General features: G+C 46.9%; 1 protein-coding gene across 4 annotated transcripts in view; it reads left to right on the plus strand.

Moving 5' to 3' along the window:
• Positions 1-19,547, plus strand: part of ATF6 (activating transcription factor 6) — an 82,531-nt gene extending 62,984 nt beyond the window's left edge. For 2 of the 4 annotated variants that reach the window (XM_074832786.1, XM_074832787.1), the window contains exon 16: positions 17,075-19,547. In XM_074832786.1, coding sequence (XP_074688887.1) covers positions 17,075-17,283 — 209 coding nt within the window. In that variant the 3' untranslated portion in view covers positions 17,284-19,547. The other 2 variants (XM_074832788.1, XM_074832789.1) reach the window with 2 other exon arrangements.
• The last annotated feature ends 166 nt before the right edge of the window (positions 19,548-19,713 follow it).

Raw genomic sequence — 19,713 nt, forward strand, 5'->3', positions numbered from 1 at the left:
CTGAGCGTGGAGACTGTCCTCATCCTCTCATTTGGCTTCCTCCTACGCCTGCTTAGCAGGGCAAATTCCTTGGCCTTTCTGGTTTGTTAGGATGCTGACTGCCTTCCATCGGCTTCCTCAGCTGTTTACCACTCTGTTATACAACACACAGTGTGAGCAGGACCTCTCAGCACTGCATGGTCAGGATTAATAATAATCATGTTACAGTGCTGCAGGACAGCAGAGAAAACAGCTTTGCACTAGGGGCACGGGCTTACTGGCGAACAGAAATGTTCTTGATCCGCATTTTAGTCCCACATGAGAGACAGGACATAAACTGTGTGTATATATATGTATAAAATTAATTCATGTGGTGAGGAACTGCCAAGTTAGGACATGTTTGGGGCACAGGGTTGCTGTCACAGTCATCAAACACATCATGAACCCTGTAACAGTATAAACTTTACTTTCTGAATATCTGTGCACGTAATGCTTTTTTAAAACTTATGTATTTTACACTACAAGTGAATCATCAACCCAAATGTTTTTGTTAAATTCAAGCGTGCCAAAAACATTATCTGATGATGCACATTTCCATAAACTAAGAAAAAAAATTAGTTTAGGCTTTCAACATTTTGATAATTACATTTTCCCATGCAGTACAGTAAGTTGAGTGTGATAATCTATAACCAGATATATTAAGGGAATTTTTATTAGATATATCAGAACTATTTTTAGCGTTTATCTGCCTGAAACTCCCTTTTCATGTCCATTACAAAAATCCTTTTCTGGCTGAGCTGAATTATCATGTGCAAATGGGCACTTTATCATTTGAAGTACAAACACTATTTCTAAATTACAAAATATTTCTTCTTAACATGTTACTGAGTCTTGTTTTAGTTGAAATAACTTTTCAGTTGTTGGAGTAAATATAATTTGGAAAATAAACATCAGAATCCAGTGATAAATCTTGTTCTTCATTAATAATGAAACATTGTGAAATTATAGTTACTTGAGTTTTTTGGGATTTTTCTTCAGAATATCAGCATAATCCAGGAAATAAAAAAAATGTCTAGGGATTTGGTCAGTGATGTTGAAACAGATGAGACACAAGGATAGCATTAAGTAAACAATGGCATCAAACACTGCTTCCTCCGTGACACTCAGCCAGGTATTAGGAAAAAAATTACAAGATACACTAGAGCCAGTAGGTAACTTGGCTTGGTTTTTAATTTGATTATTAGTAGATTACCTGGAGTAGATGATTCTCTAAAAAGTTCTACCTGGAGAAAAACCCATTTCTCTCCTTTGAGAACATTGCTCCTCCACCCTATTCTGCCTCCACAGGAACTGAGCACATCCTGAACAAGCATCTGGAAGTTAGCTGACAACAAAGCTTTCCTCCCAGCTGTCTGCTGTTCTTTTAAGCCCACCTTAATTCTTTGTCCACCTGCAGAGAGTTGGCTGCTAGAAGAGGATGGGTCTCCCTGGGAGGAATTGGCAAAACTTTCAGTGAAAGAACTTGTCCCCTCCTGTCTTTTCTTGTGCCTCAGCAAGATCTCTATGGAAGAAGAGAAACCTTTTCCACTGCCGCTTGGTTGCCCTTCCTCTTTGCTGCCACAACCCTGGCAGAGGAGGTGAAGGCAATGCAAGCGAAGTGGCCTTTGAAATTTTTTTGGAACCTCATCACTTGCTTTCTTCTGCAGGATCTTTATTTGTCTGTGTACTAAAGTTTACTCATGACACTGTTTCCAAACATGAAACAGCTAACAGTTCAGTTGAGAACTCTTTGAACTGCTTGGACAGTTCTTTTCCCAGCAGGACTTGTCATCCTTTTCTGATTGCACTTTGATTGCTTGAGTGCCTTCTGAGCTCTGCTAGAGACTCTGCCTTTAGCTGGCTCGAGCCATTCCCACCACCAGCTGCAGGGACAGAGAACAGGTACTGGCAAAGATTAGGAAGTAAAATGAGTTGTCAGTCGCTGTTCTCCGTGACTGCATGGAGGTTAATGACATGGCTCTGCAAGATTGATCTGGCAGTTTTCACCAGTGTACAAAGCAGAATCAAGTTTATAGTCTGAAGAGCTTTTCTTGGAGGGAAGAGTATGGATAAGTCTGGCCAGTGGCAGTGCTTTCCAGCTAATGGCAAATCTCAGTAGAAAATTTTGTAGTAGACAGGTGCATCTATATGTGCATGTGTGCATTCAGTAAGATGGTAGTTTAAGAGAACAATATTGTACAAAGCAATAACAGTACATTATTATTTTTCTTGATAAAAACTCTTCAGTTGTTGTATGTTGGAAAAGAGTAAAAATGGCCCTTGCCTTGTAACTTTCTCCTATGTGCTCTGTCTCCTGGTTAGCCTGAACCACCCATGCCCCTCTGTGAGCATGAGGATAAGCCAGCGATGTCCCCACTGAGGGCTTCAGTGCACATGCACAGAAATATGTTTAAATATTTAAATATGTTTAATATGTTAACATAAATATAAACATATGTTAACATATGTTAAATATGTTTAAGTATTAAATCTGTTTTAAAAGTATAGTAACTTTTTGCACATTGATACATCTTAAACGTCCCCCTCTTACCCTCTTTTCCTTCTTCCCCACCCTGTTCCAAGCCTCTTTCCAAGCTTGCTGGGCCACCCCCTCCAGTTCACAGCCAGTAGTTGCTGTCAGCTCCTCCATTTCTGCTTCCCCAGATGCTCTCACAGCCCTTCACCCTTCTCCCACTTCCCTGCTGGCTGCTGTCCCTCAGTACAGCTCTCCCCTTGGCTCCAGCAGCCAGCCGTGCCCACGGTTTGACCTGCCTCTGCCCAACAGCAAAGCCCCAGCATTTGTGGACAGAAGTATTACGACTCTCAGAAAATCTGCCTGATGGTACCTAAAGACCTTAGGGCTGGTAAGCCTGGAGGGAAAAAAGCAGAACTGAGTAGTCCTAGTCCCACTCTACATGGTTTTGGGGGCACCACTGGTGTGCCTTTACTGAGAAGTTATTCCAAGAAGAAATATCTTGCAGTTTCTCATGGGAATGAAAGCCAACTGCAATTTACAGTTAAACTCAGGCTTTTGTTTTTAAGCAAGTCATGTTTGTTATGCTGGATTGCAGCTATTATTTTAGAAATCTAACTATGCACTTGAGACCAGTTAAGTCTCCAGTAGATTTCATTCCTAAATTTGCTTTTATTGTAATTCAGAGTCTTGTTGGCTCATTACACCAATTCCAAATTGACATATAGGCGGTGCCTTTCTTGAAGCTTAAATGAAAACATCTGCCATTAGCCTTCTATTTACTTAACTGCTGTAAAAAATGCAGTGGGTTATAACGTCAATCTTGGGATCAAAATAATCTATAGAATACAGCATAGCTAAGCCACTCTTCCTACCCCAAGCACAAGCCTTTTGTCTCTGCAGGATGCCTGCAGCTTTGCAGCGCAGCACACACCACCAGTAGTCCTCTCCTTACAGCACACAAAAGTGAGAACATATGTACAGTCATTCACTGTAGGAGATAGCATTCAGCGTTTAGCCCAAGAAGCCACTTTAATGCATTTCTCCCTAGGATTAGGTTAGGTACTTTCACAGCTTGCACTTCCTCTTGGTAGGAGCAGCTGTAAATGTCTGTGCAGGTGTGTACTCACCATGAGTACTGGTGGCTGTAGCAGCAGCGCAAGGACTGAAAAGGTCTTTTTTATTCTTAGGATCACTGTGCAGAACAGTTCCCCATATGTGAAAGTCCTTCCGTCATTTGCTGTCTCTAAATTGAGGGTTGATGTCTGCACTGTCAGCCAAACAAAAGCAAGAAACCTGATGAGAAAGCCCTTGATGAGATCCAAGGCTCATTTTCTGGGAATTGGCAGCCATGACAGAGAGAGTCTTGAATTTTTTGCAAATATTCTGGATAGGTCTGATGTCACACAATGGGACTTGTCTTCAGTCTGCCTTTGAGATAGCTGTTTGTGTGCCTGACCATCTATAACTTTTATGTTCCTGGGTTCTTAAGGACCCCTGTTCTCTTAAGGATTGGTTTTTGTCATGACGCACAACAACAAAATAGTCTCCTAAAGGCAGAAATTTACTGTGAATGGGATGGCGAGTCTTGCAAAGTCCATGTGCTCCGTTGTGTTGGCCAGCTTCTGATCACGACCATTTCCCTCAGCCTTTCTTCTTAGCTTCCATCACCCTACTGATGTAACAGACTTCAAAAGTGCTCTGAAATAATATACATTCTAATTAAAAAGGTCAATAACAAATCTAGCGGTAAGGCTTTTTGATCAAAACTGGAGCGATTTCTGCCATCGAGCAGCATGATTATTTGCATGCAGCTACAAAGAACCTTCTTTCAACTGACAGCCATGTGCAAGCCACTCACAGATGTCCAAGGCTGGTAGCAAACTGTCTGTGAAAAATCCATAAGGCAAACAGAACCCACACAGGCTGAGAAGGAAAATAAAAACAAAAGCTGTTTGGGAAGTGACAGTATTCTGTAAGTTCCCATGTCTTGGGGTTGAATAAATAAAGTCTCCAACTTCCTCTGCCTTTCAGGGTCAAGCAAACAAAAGATGCCATTTCCGTCTTTTGGAGCAAGAAGAATTCCCAATCAGTCATTGAATGAGGAAAGTCTAAAACAATACATACCACTTAACGGCAGCTGACTTCCCTGAAGGTTGCTGCTTAACATTTTGGGTAGCCTTCTCTCTCGCTTGGATGGTTTCCAGGAGGCTAATGGCCCCAGCTATCTCTAGCTGTTGTTGGTTCGTTCTTCTCTTTGTGCTTAGAAGCCAAGTCTGAGTCCCTGTGGCTCCCTCTCAACAGCTGCTGTCCTTGGCCCCAGACTGAGAAGGTCATGCCACTCCAGTAGGTGCAAAGGACAGATTTCTTGGCTGCCCAAGCATGATCTGTAGAGATACTTCCCTCATTGTTTCTGCTTTTATATCTGGATTTAGCAGAAAGTGTTGAGAACTCAGCACAGCCTTACAAGCTATAGTGTATGAGCAGAAGGCTCTGGAAGTTGTGTATGTAGGATTACAACCTATCTATCAGATAAAAGATGAGTGGCTGTGAAGGTTTTTTAAGAAGGTCACTGAGAATCCTTCAGAGCATCAAGACCTCTAAACCAGGATGTAGTAAATACATCTGAGAATGTCTCCATGCTGTAAGTCTACAGGCCATTTTGAAAATGCCACCCTTCTGCTTCTTGAGCTTCCAGTTGAGGAATAAAAGTAGTTTGGTGAAGCCTGACCAGGGGAAGGTGGTTAGCTCTTGGTTAGACCTCACTGCAACAGCCAATTACTGAGCCTGGACTAAGAAATGGGGAGAGTCTGCTATCTCCTGTGTGCAGTCATGGACAAGCAGCATGTCACATTGCTGTGGTTCTGCTGTAATTAGGCTAATGCCACAGATGTACTTCAGCTCTCGTGCTCATGTAAAGCTGTGCTGTAGAGGTCAGGATTGAAATCACAGCAAAACATTTTATCAAGGAATTTTAATGACAGATTTTAGTAAGGTGCTGCTATTCTCACTCATATTCTCTTTTCAAAGTGATGTAAAAGCAGTTTATCAAAATGGAATACCCCTACCCAAACATTCCTACATTTCTTTGAACATCAGAATTGATCATTGCCTAGATTCAACCTTAAATAGTTTTCAACAGATTTTGTTGTGTTTGAGAGACTTTGCTCTCCCCAACCATTCTCTGTTAATATATGTTGTCTTTGACAGGAAGGAGAAGATTAAATTATTCAAAAAACTATGAAAGAAATCGTTCAAGAATCTGTGCACAAAAGTAATGGAATCTGTGTCACTTGAGTTCATGTTTATTTAGTTAGACAGGAAACGATCAAGAAATGAAATCATAAAGGCTTATTCCCCAATGACTTTTCATAATGAGCTGTTTACCTAAATTGCTAAATGAGTAACCTATTTTTGTGTATTCAAAATAACAGGATGATGATTTCAGAGGATCTTCTGTGCCTTTTTGCCCTTTCGATAATATGAAGAAGAATATCTCTTGGGTTTTGTGCAATAGAGGAGGCCAAGCCCCAGTGTGATTGGTCTTCCCTGTATAGACAGGATAAATGCTACAGATGGCATTTTCTTGGGAACATGCTGTTCACGAAGGGGGTAGAGAATGAGTCATAAATTAATTGGGCTTCATACTTAGTATTTCCAACACCAGTGTAGAGTTATTACACCAGATTGTTTTTTCCATATGAAAGACACACTTCTATAAAATCCACAAAGTAGAAGAAAAAAGAAACCCATGACATTCACTGCCAGTACGGATGCCAGTATGGAGTTGCAGAAGGAGCCAAATTCAGTTTAGAACTGAATGCGGACGCATCTCGCTGCAGAGACCGTATCTTCTAGATGTTCATTAACCTGGATGCTGATTCTGCCATGTAGGTATGCTCTCCCACCAAGTTTCACAAGAGACTGCTGCGCTGAGACCTGTGCTGCAAAGCAAAGAGAAAGTTTTCATCCCCATCTGTGAGATTACCGTCGCCGTCTCGGCTACATTGAACTGTGTTTGTGCAGCACATCGTAATTCTAGCCTCAAGCCCAGCTGATCTGCCTTAATACATTTTCAAATGTTGTAAATTCAAGATTACATAATTCCTCTTAGTGTTAAATTATAGGTGGCAAACAGTTTTATGTTTGTGATACACAGGCCAACTCTGGTAGCTCTGTTTCTGCAGTGATCTGAAACATAATTATCCATAATGAGCTCACCCTGTAAAAACATAAAATACTGCAACAGAACTGGTAAAAGAGGTTCGCATTTATGAGTTCTGTCTTGAGAACATCACTGGAGTAAACCTAGAGATTAGTAAAAACACAGCAGTCCAAGACGGTCTTTTTCAGTGTTTGGATTGCAGTCTCTAAGGAGACTGCTGCCAGTGGGGCTGGGAGGCCTTTGCCACCTTCTCATATCCCAGGTCCATCTTTCATGCTGCAGCTTTCCTCACCCTCTTCACAGAGCCCACCTTACCTCTGGTGCTTCCTGGTGTGCTTCCCAGGTGTCCTCTGGGCTTCGTCCTTTGTAGCAGGGTTGCTGTAGGAAAGTGTTTGAAAACTACATCCTGAGCATCTGAAAAACATTTTTGGTCATCCACCGCTTCATTGTAAATTGTCTACAACCGTCCTGTCTTATTCTGTAGTAGCCTCAGATGAAGAGATGGTGGCATATCCCTGTACAGCACAAATACCTTCTGGGTGAATGTGGATGAAGAAATGATTGCCAGCCCAAGCTGCCCCTCACTGTGAGAGAGGAGGCACCTCTGTTTCAGAGCAGGGCTCATACATTAATGCTGTAAATCTCCTGTTGCTGTAGCTGGGAGACAGAAATCTTTGAAACAGGCGTCTCGCTTTTATTAGCGTGCCATATTCAGATAGGCCCTCTGCAGCATGTGTGTGTGATTTTTTTAAATTAACTGGCAAATGCATTGAATCAGAGAATCTCATGTGGAGGAAAGTGCTTGCCCCACACGGACAGAAGCTTCACAGAGATGGTGTTAAAAATACTCTTCTACGAGCAAGAGCTGATCACAGTGTCTAAATAAATGAGGTAATTTTATGTATCCAAATGAGACAGGTGGAAAATTCAGCTCACGCTTTGGATACCATCCAACCTATAAAGACATTTCAACTGTAAGTGAATACAGGCTCTCACCAGCCTTCACTCTTAAATCAGTGAGACACTTTAACATTAGGATACAAATGATATTGGGTGATAGAGAAGGTCCATGTCAATGAAAAAGTAATGCTGCCTCTTGAAAAAAAGTGAAGTCGAATAGTTAAATTAATTTTATCAGTAAGTGCCTACAAATTGAAATGGTGGAGTATGTACTACAGTTCAAAGGTAAGAGCTAAATAAGAACAGGAAAACATATTAAAAGAAAAACCAATAGGGTAAAATGCTGGCAAATGTTACAAAGATTGATTAAAGATTAAAAGCTCAGCACAAAAGTCTTTAAAAGGACCCTAAAAAATCCAGCAGGCTTAAGTAACATGTTAAAGCCAATTCATAGAAGTAAGAAGATATCTTTTAAACAATAGACATTGTAGCCAAAGGGAGGAATAGAAAAAAAAGGACAATTTCTGGCAGACTAAATGTCAAACCATAAGAAGTCAAGCCAGAAAAAGATATTGAGGAACAGTGTGCCTGAGGCATAAAAAAATAATAAAACGTTTTTCAGAGGAAGCCTGCCAGGGAATCTCTAGTGCCTGTAGTGGACCAAGGTGCAAAAGAGCACTTAAAGTTGAAGTCAGCACTGCTAAAGGAAAGAGCAGAAAGTTCTTGTGCTGGTGTTAACCACTGAGGCCATATAAATATCAGGAGAATGGCAAGTGACAAATAGGGAAAACTTTTTTTAAATGGGCTCAGAAACTGTAAAAAATCAAGTCTCACTTTTGCACAAGCTGGCTGAATCTGTGAGAGCTGAGCATGCCCTGGTACGTACGATAGATTGGGAAGATATAGTACAGCTTCTGCAGAGGAAAGTCCTACCTTAGTGCTCCATTGGAGGCCTCAGAGGGATAGCAAGTGTGAGGATAAGGCTGGTCTCTTCAGCACAATAACATACCAGAGTGTTCAAAAAAACTGGAAAAACGTAGTTCTTCAGAGACTGCTAAAAGAAAGCAAGCTTTTGTAAGACAAGAGGGAAGGCTTACTTGTGGATTAGTATCTCTCTAAAAGGTGTAAATAAAAGGTAGAAACAGATGGTCACATGTTGCAATGAAGGGGATGTTACCAGTAGACTCCCATGCAGGTCTCTGCTGGGGAGATGCCCATGCATCTCCAGGCACAGGCTGGAAGATCTTGTGAGAGGGTGAAACTGTTCAGTAGGTGAAACTTGGTGTGAAAAATTGTAAAAGAATATGTCTGGAAAAAAATGTTCCTGACCAAATGGCAGGTTCTAACTGAGCTGTTACTGCCTGGAGGAGCTGCTGCACATCCTTCCCTAAAGCGTTGGCTTAGCCGAGGAAGAAAAGCACTATAATTTATTAGAGAGGGAGTAGAAAACAAAACATAAACCATCTTTACAGCCCTGCTGAATCCCCACCTTCAATACTATACATTTTTGGTCATAGATGTTTATAGATAATGAGAGATGCAGGAAAAAAGCAACAGGAATGAACATTAAGTGTAACAGCTTCCCTACCACAGCGACTATTGAATTTGACAGTGATGGCTGAGCGAGGGGTTATAACAGAACCCGAAGACCCATGAATGGTGTCGATAAGGTAGCTAGGAAGCAGTTATCTACTGTTTCATATATCACCAAAAGTACATTCTTGCCCTGACTTTTGCTTGTGCCATTGGTCACTGTTAGAGACAGAAATACAGGTTGGATGGGACTTTGCTGCCAGGACTTTGCTCTCCTGCCTGTGCAGAGCAGCCCTCCTTAGGTAGTACCAAGGCTAGAAAGGGAGAGCAGCCAGTCCACCAGCGCAGCAGGAAAAGGAGGAGTTTGCTGGCATCTAAAACCAAAGGTAACATTGGGCCAGAAAGGTTTTCCAGCTCTAACAGCATCTGTAGGATGCTAGACCCATGGTAGGGACTGAAGGGACCATGCCCATGCCTCCCAGTCCCTCCCTGCTGCACCCCAAGGGAGCAGGCCCCTATGTGCTGTCCTGGGACGAGCCCTCCAGCCCTTGTTCTTTAAAGAAGCCTTTACTGGAATGACTTTCTAGGCTACTCTCCTGTGTATAGTTATTTGTCTTGTTAGTGGGTATGTCTGCATTTGCAGGCTGGGAAGGGCGGGGAGTTTGTTTATACATTTTGTGCCTCCCAAGCAGGCATGGGATGGTTCTGCCTAATAGAGTTGCCCTTTCTCCAGCCTTTTTCCTTCACTCCCAAGAGAGTTTTCTGTGCAGCAGAACTGCTCTGCCCCTTGTCTTTGTTTTCTCTTCTTTTTTTTTTTCCCTTGTCATTAGCATTGCCACAGCTGGTTAGGTTTCAAATACGGCCATCCTGCAGCAATGATACCCTGCCAACAACACGCTTATGCACAGTCAGTGCTGTCAAAAATGTCTCAGTATTTCCGAGAAATGCTCTACCTGAGGGAGCTTTAAGTGATACCTGGGAGGGTCAACACTGGTGATTCTGATCTTCTCTTCTTGCAGTGGCCACTGGCTCCCTCTACAAACCATCAAGATCAATCTCAGTAGATCCACACTGGGCCCTCTCCTCTGTAGCTCATGCTCTTTCTCTTAGAGGAAAGTGACTGTGCAGCATGAAAGAAGATTGGAAAGGGAGATGGGAGATCAGGTGGGAAATGGTCCCTGGGAAGAGCCAACTTTCCTTCCCTCTCCCTGAGACCTTCCTGTCTGGAGCAGGTACTGCAAAGCACCATCTGGCACAGATTTGTCACTGACCACGTTGCCCACAGGCCCTGGCCTTTTTCAAAAATCACATAGTGGTGTAAGCTAAGTGCATCCACAGCCAGTGCCGATCTCTCCTGTGGCTCTGTTATTTACTTAGGAGGCCACAGAGAGCTTGTTTCCTCCAGTTTTCTTGCTTACCCCTTATGCCTGTGTATATCCCCCTTGGATAGCCCTTGGCACCAGTGCTCCAACCGCTTAGACATGGAGAGAGACCCTGGCTCCTTACTGTCAGCTTGTGGCCCATCAAAGTGACTTTGATTATGTGGATCCAGTGTTTCTGACCATGGCCCCTGTTCCTGTACGCATATAGACCAGCAGCCTGGCTCGCTGTTTGAGAGCTGCTAGGAAACCTGTGTCAGGGACTGAGGACGGCAGAGCCCACAGAGGTGAGACCATCGCAACTGGTTTGTTTGGAAATAGTTCCAAGCGGGAATTTACTTTTAAAAAGAGAAGTTATTTGAGTCACAATATAACTTTCTCCCTTGCCTCAAATAATCCTGTCTAACAAGCAAATCTGTAAATGTTTTAGGAACCCTGCTGCGTTGTTGCAGTGAGTGTATTTTTAGTCTGTGTATCTGTTACAGTAACACTGCTTCATTTATATACTTATTTGGTAGTGTATACCAACCCTTCAGATGGAAACATTGTCCAGATGTGCTGGGTAGGACAGTCAGGGCTGCTCAGCGGAGATGAGATGGAAGATTGCAGAAGTGACAGTGCAGAGAAAGCCCCCTGAATTATGTCTGGGGACAGCTGCAGCCCTTCAACAGGCCAGCCCCAGAGCTTCATGCAGCTGGTGCCCTCATCTTCTGAAGCTTGTGCTTTCTGAACTCTGTGCTGCCCTAAACATAAGCTCTGTTTTGTGCCAGGGCAGTTGCAATATAAATTATTTGGATAATTTGGTGCTAAATCATTCTTTAAACCAAACTTTAGCATCATCAGCTTGATGCGGCTAGCACAAAGCAACCAGGTACTGGAACACATCTGGTGGCTCTTTGAAAGCTGCCTTGGTTCCTTCTGGTGTAAATTAACACTGCCACAGACTGTCTTTGGGATCTGGTGTGGCAAAGCAAACTTTCTCATTAGAAGGAAATGCAGAAAGCGTAAAGGGCATGAGTAGCTGTTCAGCAAAGATGGCTTTAGAGGAGTTGGTGGTTTTGTATCACCTTATGCAGAGATAATTCCCTGGCACCTACTTTGACCTCAGCTAAACTACTTCCATGGATCGCAAATTCACTCTACGCTATTGTCCATGAGGAGGGGTTGATTCTCTAACCTTACTGACAAAGACAGGTAGTTAAAGCTGGAGCAAGTGATTTCCCTTCCTGTATCTTACCAGAAGAAGCAAGAACATGTAGTCCAGATCTATGTGGTTGACACTAGCTTAACTGTGTTTTCAGTGAGCACAGGGGAAGTAGGGCCAGGTAGGTTCTGACCACTTTTACAGGTCACCTACTAAGAAACCAACCAGTAGGTATGTTTGTTATCTACTGCAAAGGCAATTGGGGCCTTAGAGAAGAGTCTGAGGATTGGGGACCCAGGCCGTGAATTATACAGTATTATATAGTATTGGTCTCACAGAATATTTTTTGGGTAGTCCACTGTGGGACTGCCCAGAGTAAGGTAAAATTCATAGTTGATTTGGTAGAACAAGGCTCTACCAATGTACCTAAGGCCTGAGCACACCTTCAGAAAGCTGCAAAACTCTTCCATGATGTTTGGTTACAGCCTTGAAACACTTCAGCAAGGTCAGGTGGCATTTCAGGGGAGCTCTGTTTCAGCCTCTCTGCAAACTGTGCAGTTTTCAAGACAAACATTTTACTGCAGCAAAGCTTTTTGGAGAGGGTGTCTGTAAGTGGGAAGGGGTAAATTACCAGAATAACATGTTCCTGTCCTATCGATGCTGCGTCCATAGGGCCAAACAGCCACTGACGTGTGTAGAGTTTAAGTCTAGAGAGACAATTGATGTCACCATTTGTTCTGCCTTACTGCAGAACAGACACCAAGATTTGCCTGCCTCTCAAGCCCTCTGCCTGTCTTCTGCCTTGCTCTAAAACAGCATCTCTTAAAGAAGTAGATGCTTGATCTCAAAGATGGACATATGAACGTTCAGCTGATTTATAAATGTCATTACGACCAAGGGGAGAAGGAGGACTTTGGGTTTATGGTCTTCCTAATAAGCCGTTTTGAAAATACAGTGCTTCAAATATGAAGACAATCTTCCATCATCTTCGGTAATTTGTAACAGTAGTTATTGCCCTCAGCCTTATTTGCTAAACGTTTTTGGTTTGGACTGCAGACTTAGCTTTCATCAGTTGGATCTTGCAATATGTTTGTTTTTAAGAGGAGCTGCCATAAACCCTAGAGAGCAGCACTGGGGAATTAGATTTCTGTTCTCTAGACCAAGCTCGTGCTGAGAGTTTGGTACAGCCTGCCAGAGCCAGTGAGCCTCTTTGAGAAGGTGCAGTCAGAGAACAGCAATTCTTGGCACAGTTACCTTTGCTGTTGATTTGAAATAGTCTATCATCTTAAGCACAGCTTTTAAACCTGTTAACAAATAATTAACTGTAACACAGCCTTTTGGCCTGGGAAGGCTTCTTAAGCCTGAGGCTGTACTGTGTAGAGGCTGTATGTTCTGAACTTCAAAGAGGAGCAATAAATCTATTTATAAATCCAGATACCTTCACAGGAGATCAATTCCTGTTTTTTCACTTATGTAATCCCACAAAACATCAGTCATAGGTAATTCAACACAATAAACTTTAGAAATAATTCGGTGTTGGTGTTGCTCTGGGCCGTTAAGCAGCCTGGTGTAATGCACGTTGGCCGTGCTGACCTACCAGCCAACAAACAAGCAGTGCCAGTGGGCAGCAACTTTGGGCTGTCAGTCCTCCCTTCACAGATAGCCCTGCCTGCATTTGCCTCCCTGTGAGATGTGAAGGGTTCATGCTGGGGCAGTGCAGTACACAGTGACCTGAGCATTGAGAGAAAGCACTGGTTATGTACACTGACCCCTCCAGAGATCAGTCACACTCAACTGGTGAGCTCAGTGCTCATTGGGGCCTCTGGAAAACCCACCTTGTGCTCCTCTGGTGTCTCCCGGATGTTGGTGCTGCTGGATGGCCCCATGGAAGGGGAAGGAAAGAAAGCCTGATGTGGGAATCACCAGACAAAATTGTTGGCCTCTTCTGTGGATGAAGTCAGACAACAGGGTCCCATGGAGAACCCACGACTCTATTCAGATATTGCCCGCTTGCTGACAAGGGATTGGGAATAGCACAGCTGAACATACCCAGCTGCGAAGACATTGGATTTAAACCGACCATCAAGGAAACATGGCACAGTTCTCACTGCAGTCTGAACCGTGGGCACTGCAGGTGTGCATCCCTGCCTGTGGCAAATGTCAGCTCAAATCTCACCGAAAGGGCTTTGCTCAAGTTGCACTGCCGTGTCTTTGTCACGAGCAAAGAGCAGATGGACAGTCATCGCAGCTCAGTTGATGTATGCTGGCTTCTTTGTGGACCTGGGCTCTGTAATGACCGGTTGGACTCTACCCTAAGGGACTCCAGTCATGAGCAGGCACCTGCAGCTCACAGAAAGGCAGGGCCAGAGGGACCATGAGCGACTGCGAGTGCCTGTGCAGAATGAGGGTCAGGTACCCCAGGTCTTGTCTGACAAGCTGTCATCTGGCCTTTCCTTAAAACCTACCAGTCAAGAGATCCTCTGGTGTCTCAAGGTAGCTTCATCCAGGGCTTGTATGTCATTATCATTAGAAACTTGATTATCTTGAAATCCAGCTGATCATTTCTAGTCCTGTCATGCTGTTGGCTTATCCACAGTGATCCCCTGCAGTCCTCAAGCTTTTTCTGCAATGCTTCTGCCCAGCCGCATGTTGTACTCATGTTTTCCAGTTCTCCTGAGTGTTGTACTTCGCTCTGGCTTTGGTTGAAGTGCATCCTGAAGATTCTGGACAGCTTCTCTCCTTTATCGAAACTGCAGTCTAATGCACTACTCCAAGGTGGTTGAAATCTCTCCAGTTTAGCATCTTCCAGAAATCATACAAGTGTGCTCTCTATTCCTCATCCAGATCATGAAACAGTTTAATGGTATCGAGCTCAGGCCGGAGCCATGTGGAATCATTTTTGCAATGCCTGCTCCTTTGACAGTGAGCTAGTCTTTCCAAACATCGGATTGCGCCGGCTGCACTCAGGTCACGTTTGCCTGTTGTTTTGCTGAGAGCATCACGTGGCCTTACGCAGAGCATCAGCCCCTCCACCCTCGGGGCTGGGGTGGGCTGGGCAGGGCTCTGCGATGCTGGCCAGGTGTCCCGGGGCTGGCACGGCTTTCACACTGCCCCTTTCAATGCAGCTGGTCCAGGTGCCCAGCAGCATCACCAGGCAGTAACTGCTGTCTTTGTGGAAAATCCCACCTCCTCGTCTAAGTCAGTTTGGTGCTCATGGTAATGAGAAATGCTGCTAGAAGTGTCTGTAGTGGGAGCTGAGACATTGCTGCTACTGTCATCCCTGTGAGATGAGACTCTTTGCAGAGGCTCCCTGCAGCAGTACTTCATTGTCAATGCCTTCAGCCCAAGAGGGGAGAAAATCAGATACCTGTCTTTAAACCTGAGTGTCACTCCTGGGCTAATGCACAGACACGAGGCAGGATTCAGGCACTCTGCAAATGTCTGAGTTGGGTGAGCGAGTCCCCTCCATGCCTGCTGGCCAGAGAGACTTGTTGTGAGCGTGATTCCTCCCAGCTATCTCCGCTGTGGTGGCCTCAGAAGACACAGCACCTCTTGCACAGGGTAGCAGAGCTGTGACTTACTTAATTGTGGTCCACTTTAGTCACGGGGGCAGCCTGTGTCAGCGCTGGGGGAAGCGGGATCCTGGCTGGTGGAGATGGGCTGATCTGGTTCCCATGCTCCCCGCTGCCACCCACAGAGCACTTGGGCTGCTCTCTGGGATTGCTGTTCCCCACCGTGTTGTGCAATGCCAGGGAACCTAATGATAGCCCGCTGTGCTGGCTGCTGCGGGCAGACGCGGGAAAGTCTTGCTGCTTTACCGAGAGGTTTTCCTGGCCCTGGCCGCCGTCCCAGCCCACCTCACCCATTTGTGGCTTTGGAGCACATTTTCTCACATAGCCAGGATCCTGTCGAGCTGTCGTCTTTGCAATGTGAGAGCTGAGGAGCTGTGTTTTCAGCTTGTTGTGTCACAGGGAGCCAGTCTGTTCTTGTTTGCTCTCTCCAGCTGAAAGGCTGGGCCCTTACCCACCCCAGCTTCTCCTTGTGCCCCCAGCTGCCCCCTGCAACCCCCTGTCCCGAGCAGCACCAGCCCAGCCTCCTCCACCGTCTGGTCCCGAACCTGTTGGGTGAGAACCAGGAGCACATCCAAAGGGTGAGCGAAGGGATGATCTGGAGGGACAGCCTCAGAAAGGGTCCCAGCTGGGGACACGGCACCCAAAGCTATGGCAGGGCTTTATAAGCAGCACTGCGGCTGGGAGGGACCAGGCGTTTGTTGAGGTGTTTGGGTCAGCAGCACAGCTGCTCCTGGCCTTGGTCGCTCAATGGCACATACAGAGCTTTTCCATTTCATTTCTGCAGGTGGGAGCTTTGATTTCCCTTGCAGGCTCTCAGCCCCCTTTGCAAGGGTTTGCTCCTGCTTTTCATTACTATACCAGACATACTTGATCTAATGGCTTCTACAGGTGGCGTGGGGTACAGGAGGGTCTGGCCGCCGTTGTCAGCTGTCATCCAGAGTCAGAGTTAATCCAGGAAAACAGTAAAAATTAGTAATGTATATTGCATTCCTCCAATCCATACGCTTTCCATTAGGTGATCTTCCATCCTCCTTAGCACAGAAAGAAGACCCTGCCGATGGCAGTCGGCGTTTCTGACTCTGAAAGGCAAGGATTGGTCGTGCCTGGAAATCCGATCTCTGCTCTCGCATTCCTGGACACACTGTCTATGCAGGGAATAGTCTCCCACCTTTAAATCCAGGCAGCAGATGCTGGACATGTGCACAGCCCCTGCCTGCAAGCCCAGGAGCTTCTGTGGCAACAGACGTGCCCAGCCTGAGGCCACGCCGGGGTGGTGCAGCCCGGCATGGCCTTGCACTGGGGTCCCGTGTGCTGGCCTGGGTCTCCTCGTGTCTGGAGGCCTTGTCCAGGGTCACACCACAACGTCAAGCAAATACAACAGCCAGGTCAGCACATTAATGAGGTGCAGTTGATTCTTTTGAGAGACAGCATTTTGACTTCTTTTTTATTAATAAACTGGTGAAGAAATTCCTCTAGATCCTCAGTGTCAAGAGGGTTACAGTATTCTTAAACCAATAAAAAGAAAGTGAAACATTCAGCTTGCTTAAATAAGCCCTCTCTTCAATCATGCTTTAGTGGCTCAAGAACAACAGTTTGGTAATAACTGTTATACAACGCAAACTCCATCAGTAATTATGTGCAGATGAAGAAGGGGAAACGAAAAGACTTAAATTAATTTCTAGGTGTGACCTGGACCCTCTGAGGTGTCACGAGCAGGCTGGGGCTGCGCTGTGTGAGATGGAGCTCCATGTGTGGAGCTGCACAAGGGAAGAGGTTCCCTCCTCCAGCTCCTGCTCCAGACCAAAAAAAGGTGCAGAAAGCTCTGCTTTTAGTGCTGTTGAGTCACTAGCTTGCAGGGCTAGCTCCTTCTTTTTTTCTTAACTTTTGCAGAGAATGTGATCAATGGGCAGGACTACGAGGTGATGATGCAGATCGACTGCGAAGTGATGGACACCAGGATCCTCCACATCAAAAGTTCCTCTGTCCCTCCGTACCTCCGAGAGCAGCGCAGGAATCACACCGACACCTTCTACAGCGCGTCTCCCTCCGTCCCAGAGACACCCCATGCCCTGCGGGCTATTGTCAAATCCCTGCAGTAGCTCCTGCAGCGCAGGGGCACGGCCCATGCGCCCGGCATGCAGCAGGTCTGCTGCCAGACTGCGCCTCTTCGCTGGCAGGGCCCTGAGGCTCCAGGAAGGCACAGCAAGGGCAGCCCCCGCTTAGCCCGTTCCTGTGCCTGACCCTACCCAACGGCTGCACCCTGCCAGTGGTTATACAGCTGGGGGGCCATGCCCTGTGCGATGCCTGGTGCCAGGGGTGTGGGTGAGGCGCGCTGCCACAGTCCTGGGGTCAGCATCAGCAGCTAGTGCCCAGGGGGCACATGGGCCGTCCTTGCTACTTATGCACTGTCCAAAATTGTGGGTTGTTTTTTTTTTTGGTTTGTTTTGTTTTGTTTTCGTCCCTGTTAAACCTGAGGTGGGGTGCCGAGCGCTGAGGTCCTGCCCAGAGACACTGTTGCTTGAGAGCAGGCTTCCCTCCCTGCAGCGTGCGGGGGGCAGCCGGGAGGAGCAGCGTCCAGCTCCCAGCTGCGGGTGCAGGGGAGTCACAGCCCTGCACCCCACGCCGGGCCCGCCACCCCAGCCCTGGCCCTGCGCCCCAGGAGCAGGAGCATCCCTCCTCTGCCAGAGTGGCTGTGCTGGGCCTGGCTCCTTGTCACGCCCATGCACACCCACACGTCAGCCCCAAGTCCCTGCCCCTGCAGCCGCCTTGCCGGGCAGCGGTGAGCTGTTGCCCAAGGTTGCAGCGGTGCTGCGGGGCAGCCCAGCCCCAGCGGGGTGGTGGGAACCCACACATACAGCCAAAGCACTACAAGCAGAACGACCCTCACTTCCACGAAGCGTGGCCCTGCTCCCAGGGGTCACCCTGCCAGGGGAGTCCCGTGGTTGGACCCCTGGGTGCCCCCCCAGGCAGTGTCAGTACACACGCAGCCCCCCCGTACCAGCGTGCATGCACCCACACACTGCTGCTCTCTTCCCGGCCCACGTGGCCACATGGCAAAGGGCTGGGGCTTGGCCCAAGTGTTGTGATTTAGTGCAGCACATGTGTTTCTAAAGATTGTACTGCTGTTCTTTCCTCCCCCCCTCTGTATTTGTTTTGGGTTTTGTTGGGTTTTTTTTCTGGTATTTAATGTTTTTCACAGTTAACAGCCTGTGGAGCAGCACTAGCCCTGCCAGGGCAGAAGAGCTGCTTCAGTTCAGTGGGACACAGCCACAGCACCTTCCTCCTGAAACACAAACACACGCACACAGACACTCACACCCACACCACACCCCCCCACCCCTTCTCTGCCTTGCCAGCACTGGCAGCCGCCCATCATGAAGCAGGGGAGCGAGCTGTTTGCCCCCCAGCACCAAGCTACTAGACATGGCTCTTGCCGCGGGCGCCTAGTGCCATTACAAAGCCCGCTGCAGAGCTCCAGTAACTGCTCCCAAGTTTGTCAGCCAAGCCCTGGGCCAGAGCTGGGCCGAGGGGCTCCAGCACGCGGTGCACTGCAGTGCTCAGCTGGGATGAGACGCCAGCAGAGCGTTGGCCTTTCATAATGACTTCAGCATGTTACATTATTTTTTTTTCCCCTTTGCAGTTAGCTCAGAAGATGATGGGCTTTAGTTTGCCAGCCAACTGCCTTTCCTTCATTGTCTGAACCACTGACTGACTGATGTGTTTTTTTATTATTATTATTTGTATGTGTGGCTGTTAGGAAATAAAGGTTGATCCTGCAGCAAGACAAACAAACAGCTCGGGAGAGGCCAGGAGGAGTGTGAGGAGCAATACACCCCTGTAAAGTATGTGCCTTGCAACACTATGGAAAAGCTTTGCCCTTTGCCACGTAGTCAGCGCGAGCTGCACAGGCCCCCCGTCCCCTCGGCGCTCACGCTGCTGGGAAGCGGCCGGGCTCGGCGAGGGCTTTGGCTGCGCTCCTTGCACCAGTTCGTTTTCCTGGCCCCGGCCCCACCTGACCGTGGGCCAGCTCACACAATAGTCAAAAATAAAAACCCCGGCGGTGCCCCAGCCAGCGGCACGCAGCTCCCCCGCAGCCCCGGGGCAGGGGTGGCCGGCTGCTCTGGGGGTGTTTGCTGCCGGGGAGCTGGGGAGGGGACCCGGCGGTGGTGGCTGGGCTTGGCGCTGCCCAGCACGTCAGAAGGGGCTGCTGTGGGGGGCCGGGGGCTCGGGGAGTGCTGCGGCACCACGTCCTCAGCCAGCACCTGTGGGCTCCGGTGGTGGAGAGCACCTCTCCTCGGGTGTAGTTCTGTTCTCTGTGTCCCTAGCACTGAAGGCAATAAAATGGTTCTTTTATTTATTATTATTTTGCTTGTTGATACTGTTTTACTTCAGCAAATGCCTAGAAGGCCAGTGTCATCTCTGCTGTCTCTTGGCTGCAGTGAGGCTCTGCTGGGCCCCATGTTGGCACTACCCCCAGCCCATGCAGCCAGAACCCCCCCCTCTTGGGGAGGGGGTACCCTGCATGACCT

This window comes from Strix aluco, chromosome 8, assembly GCF_031877795.1.
Source record: "Strix aluco isolate bStrAlu1 chromosome 8, bStrAlu1.hap1, whole genome shotgun sequence".
Lineage (NCBI taxonomy): Eukaryota > Metazoa > Chordata > Aves > Strigiformes > Strigidae > Strix > Strix aluco.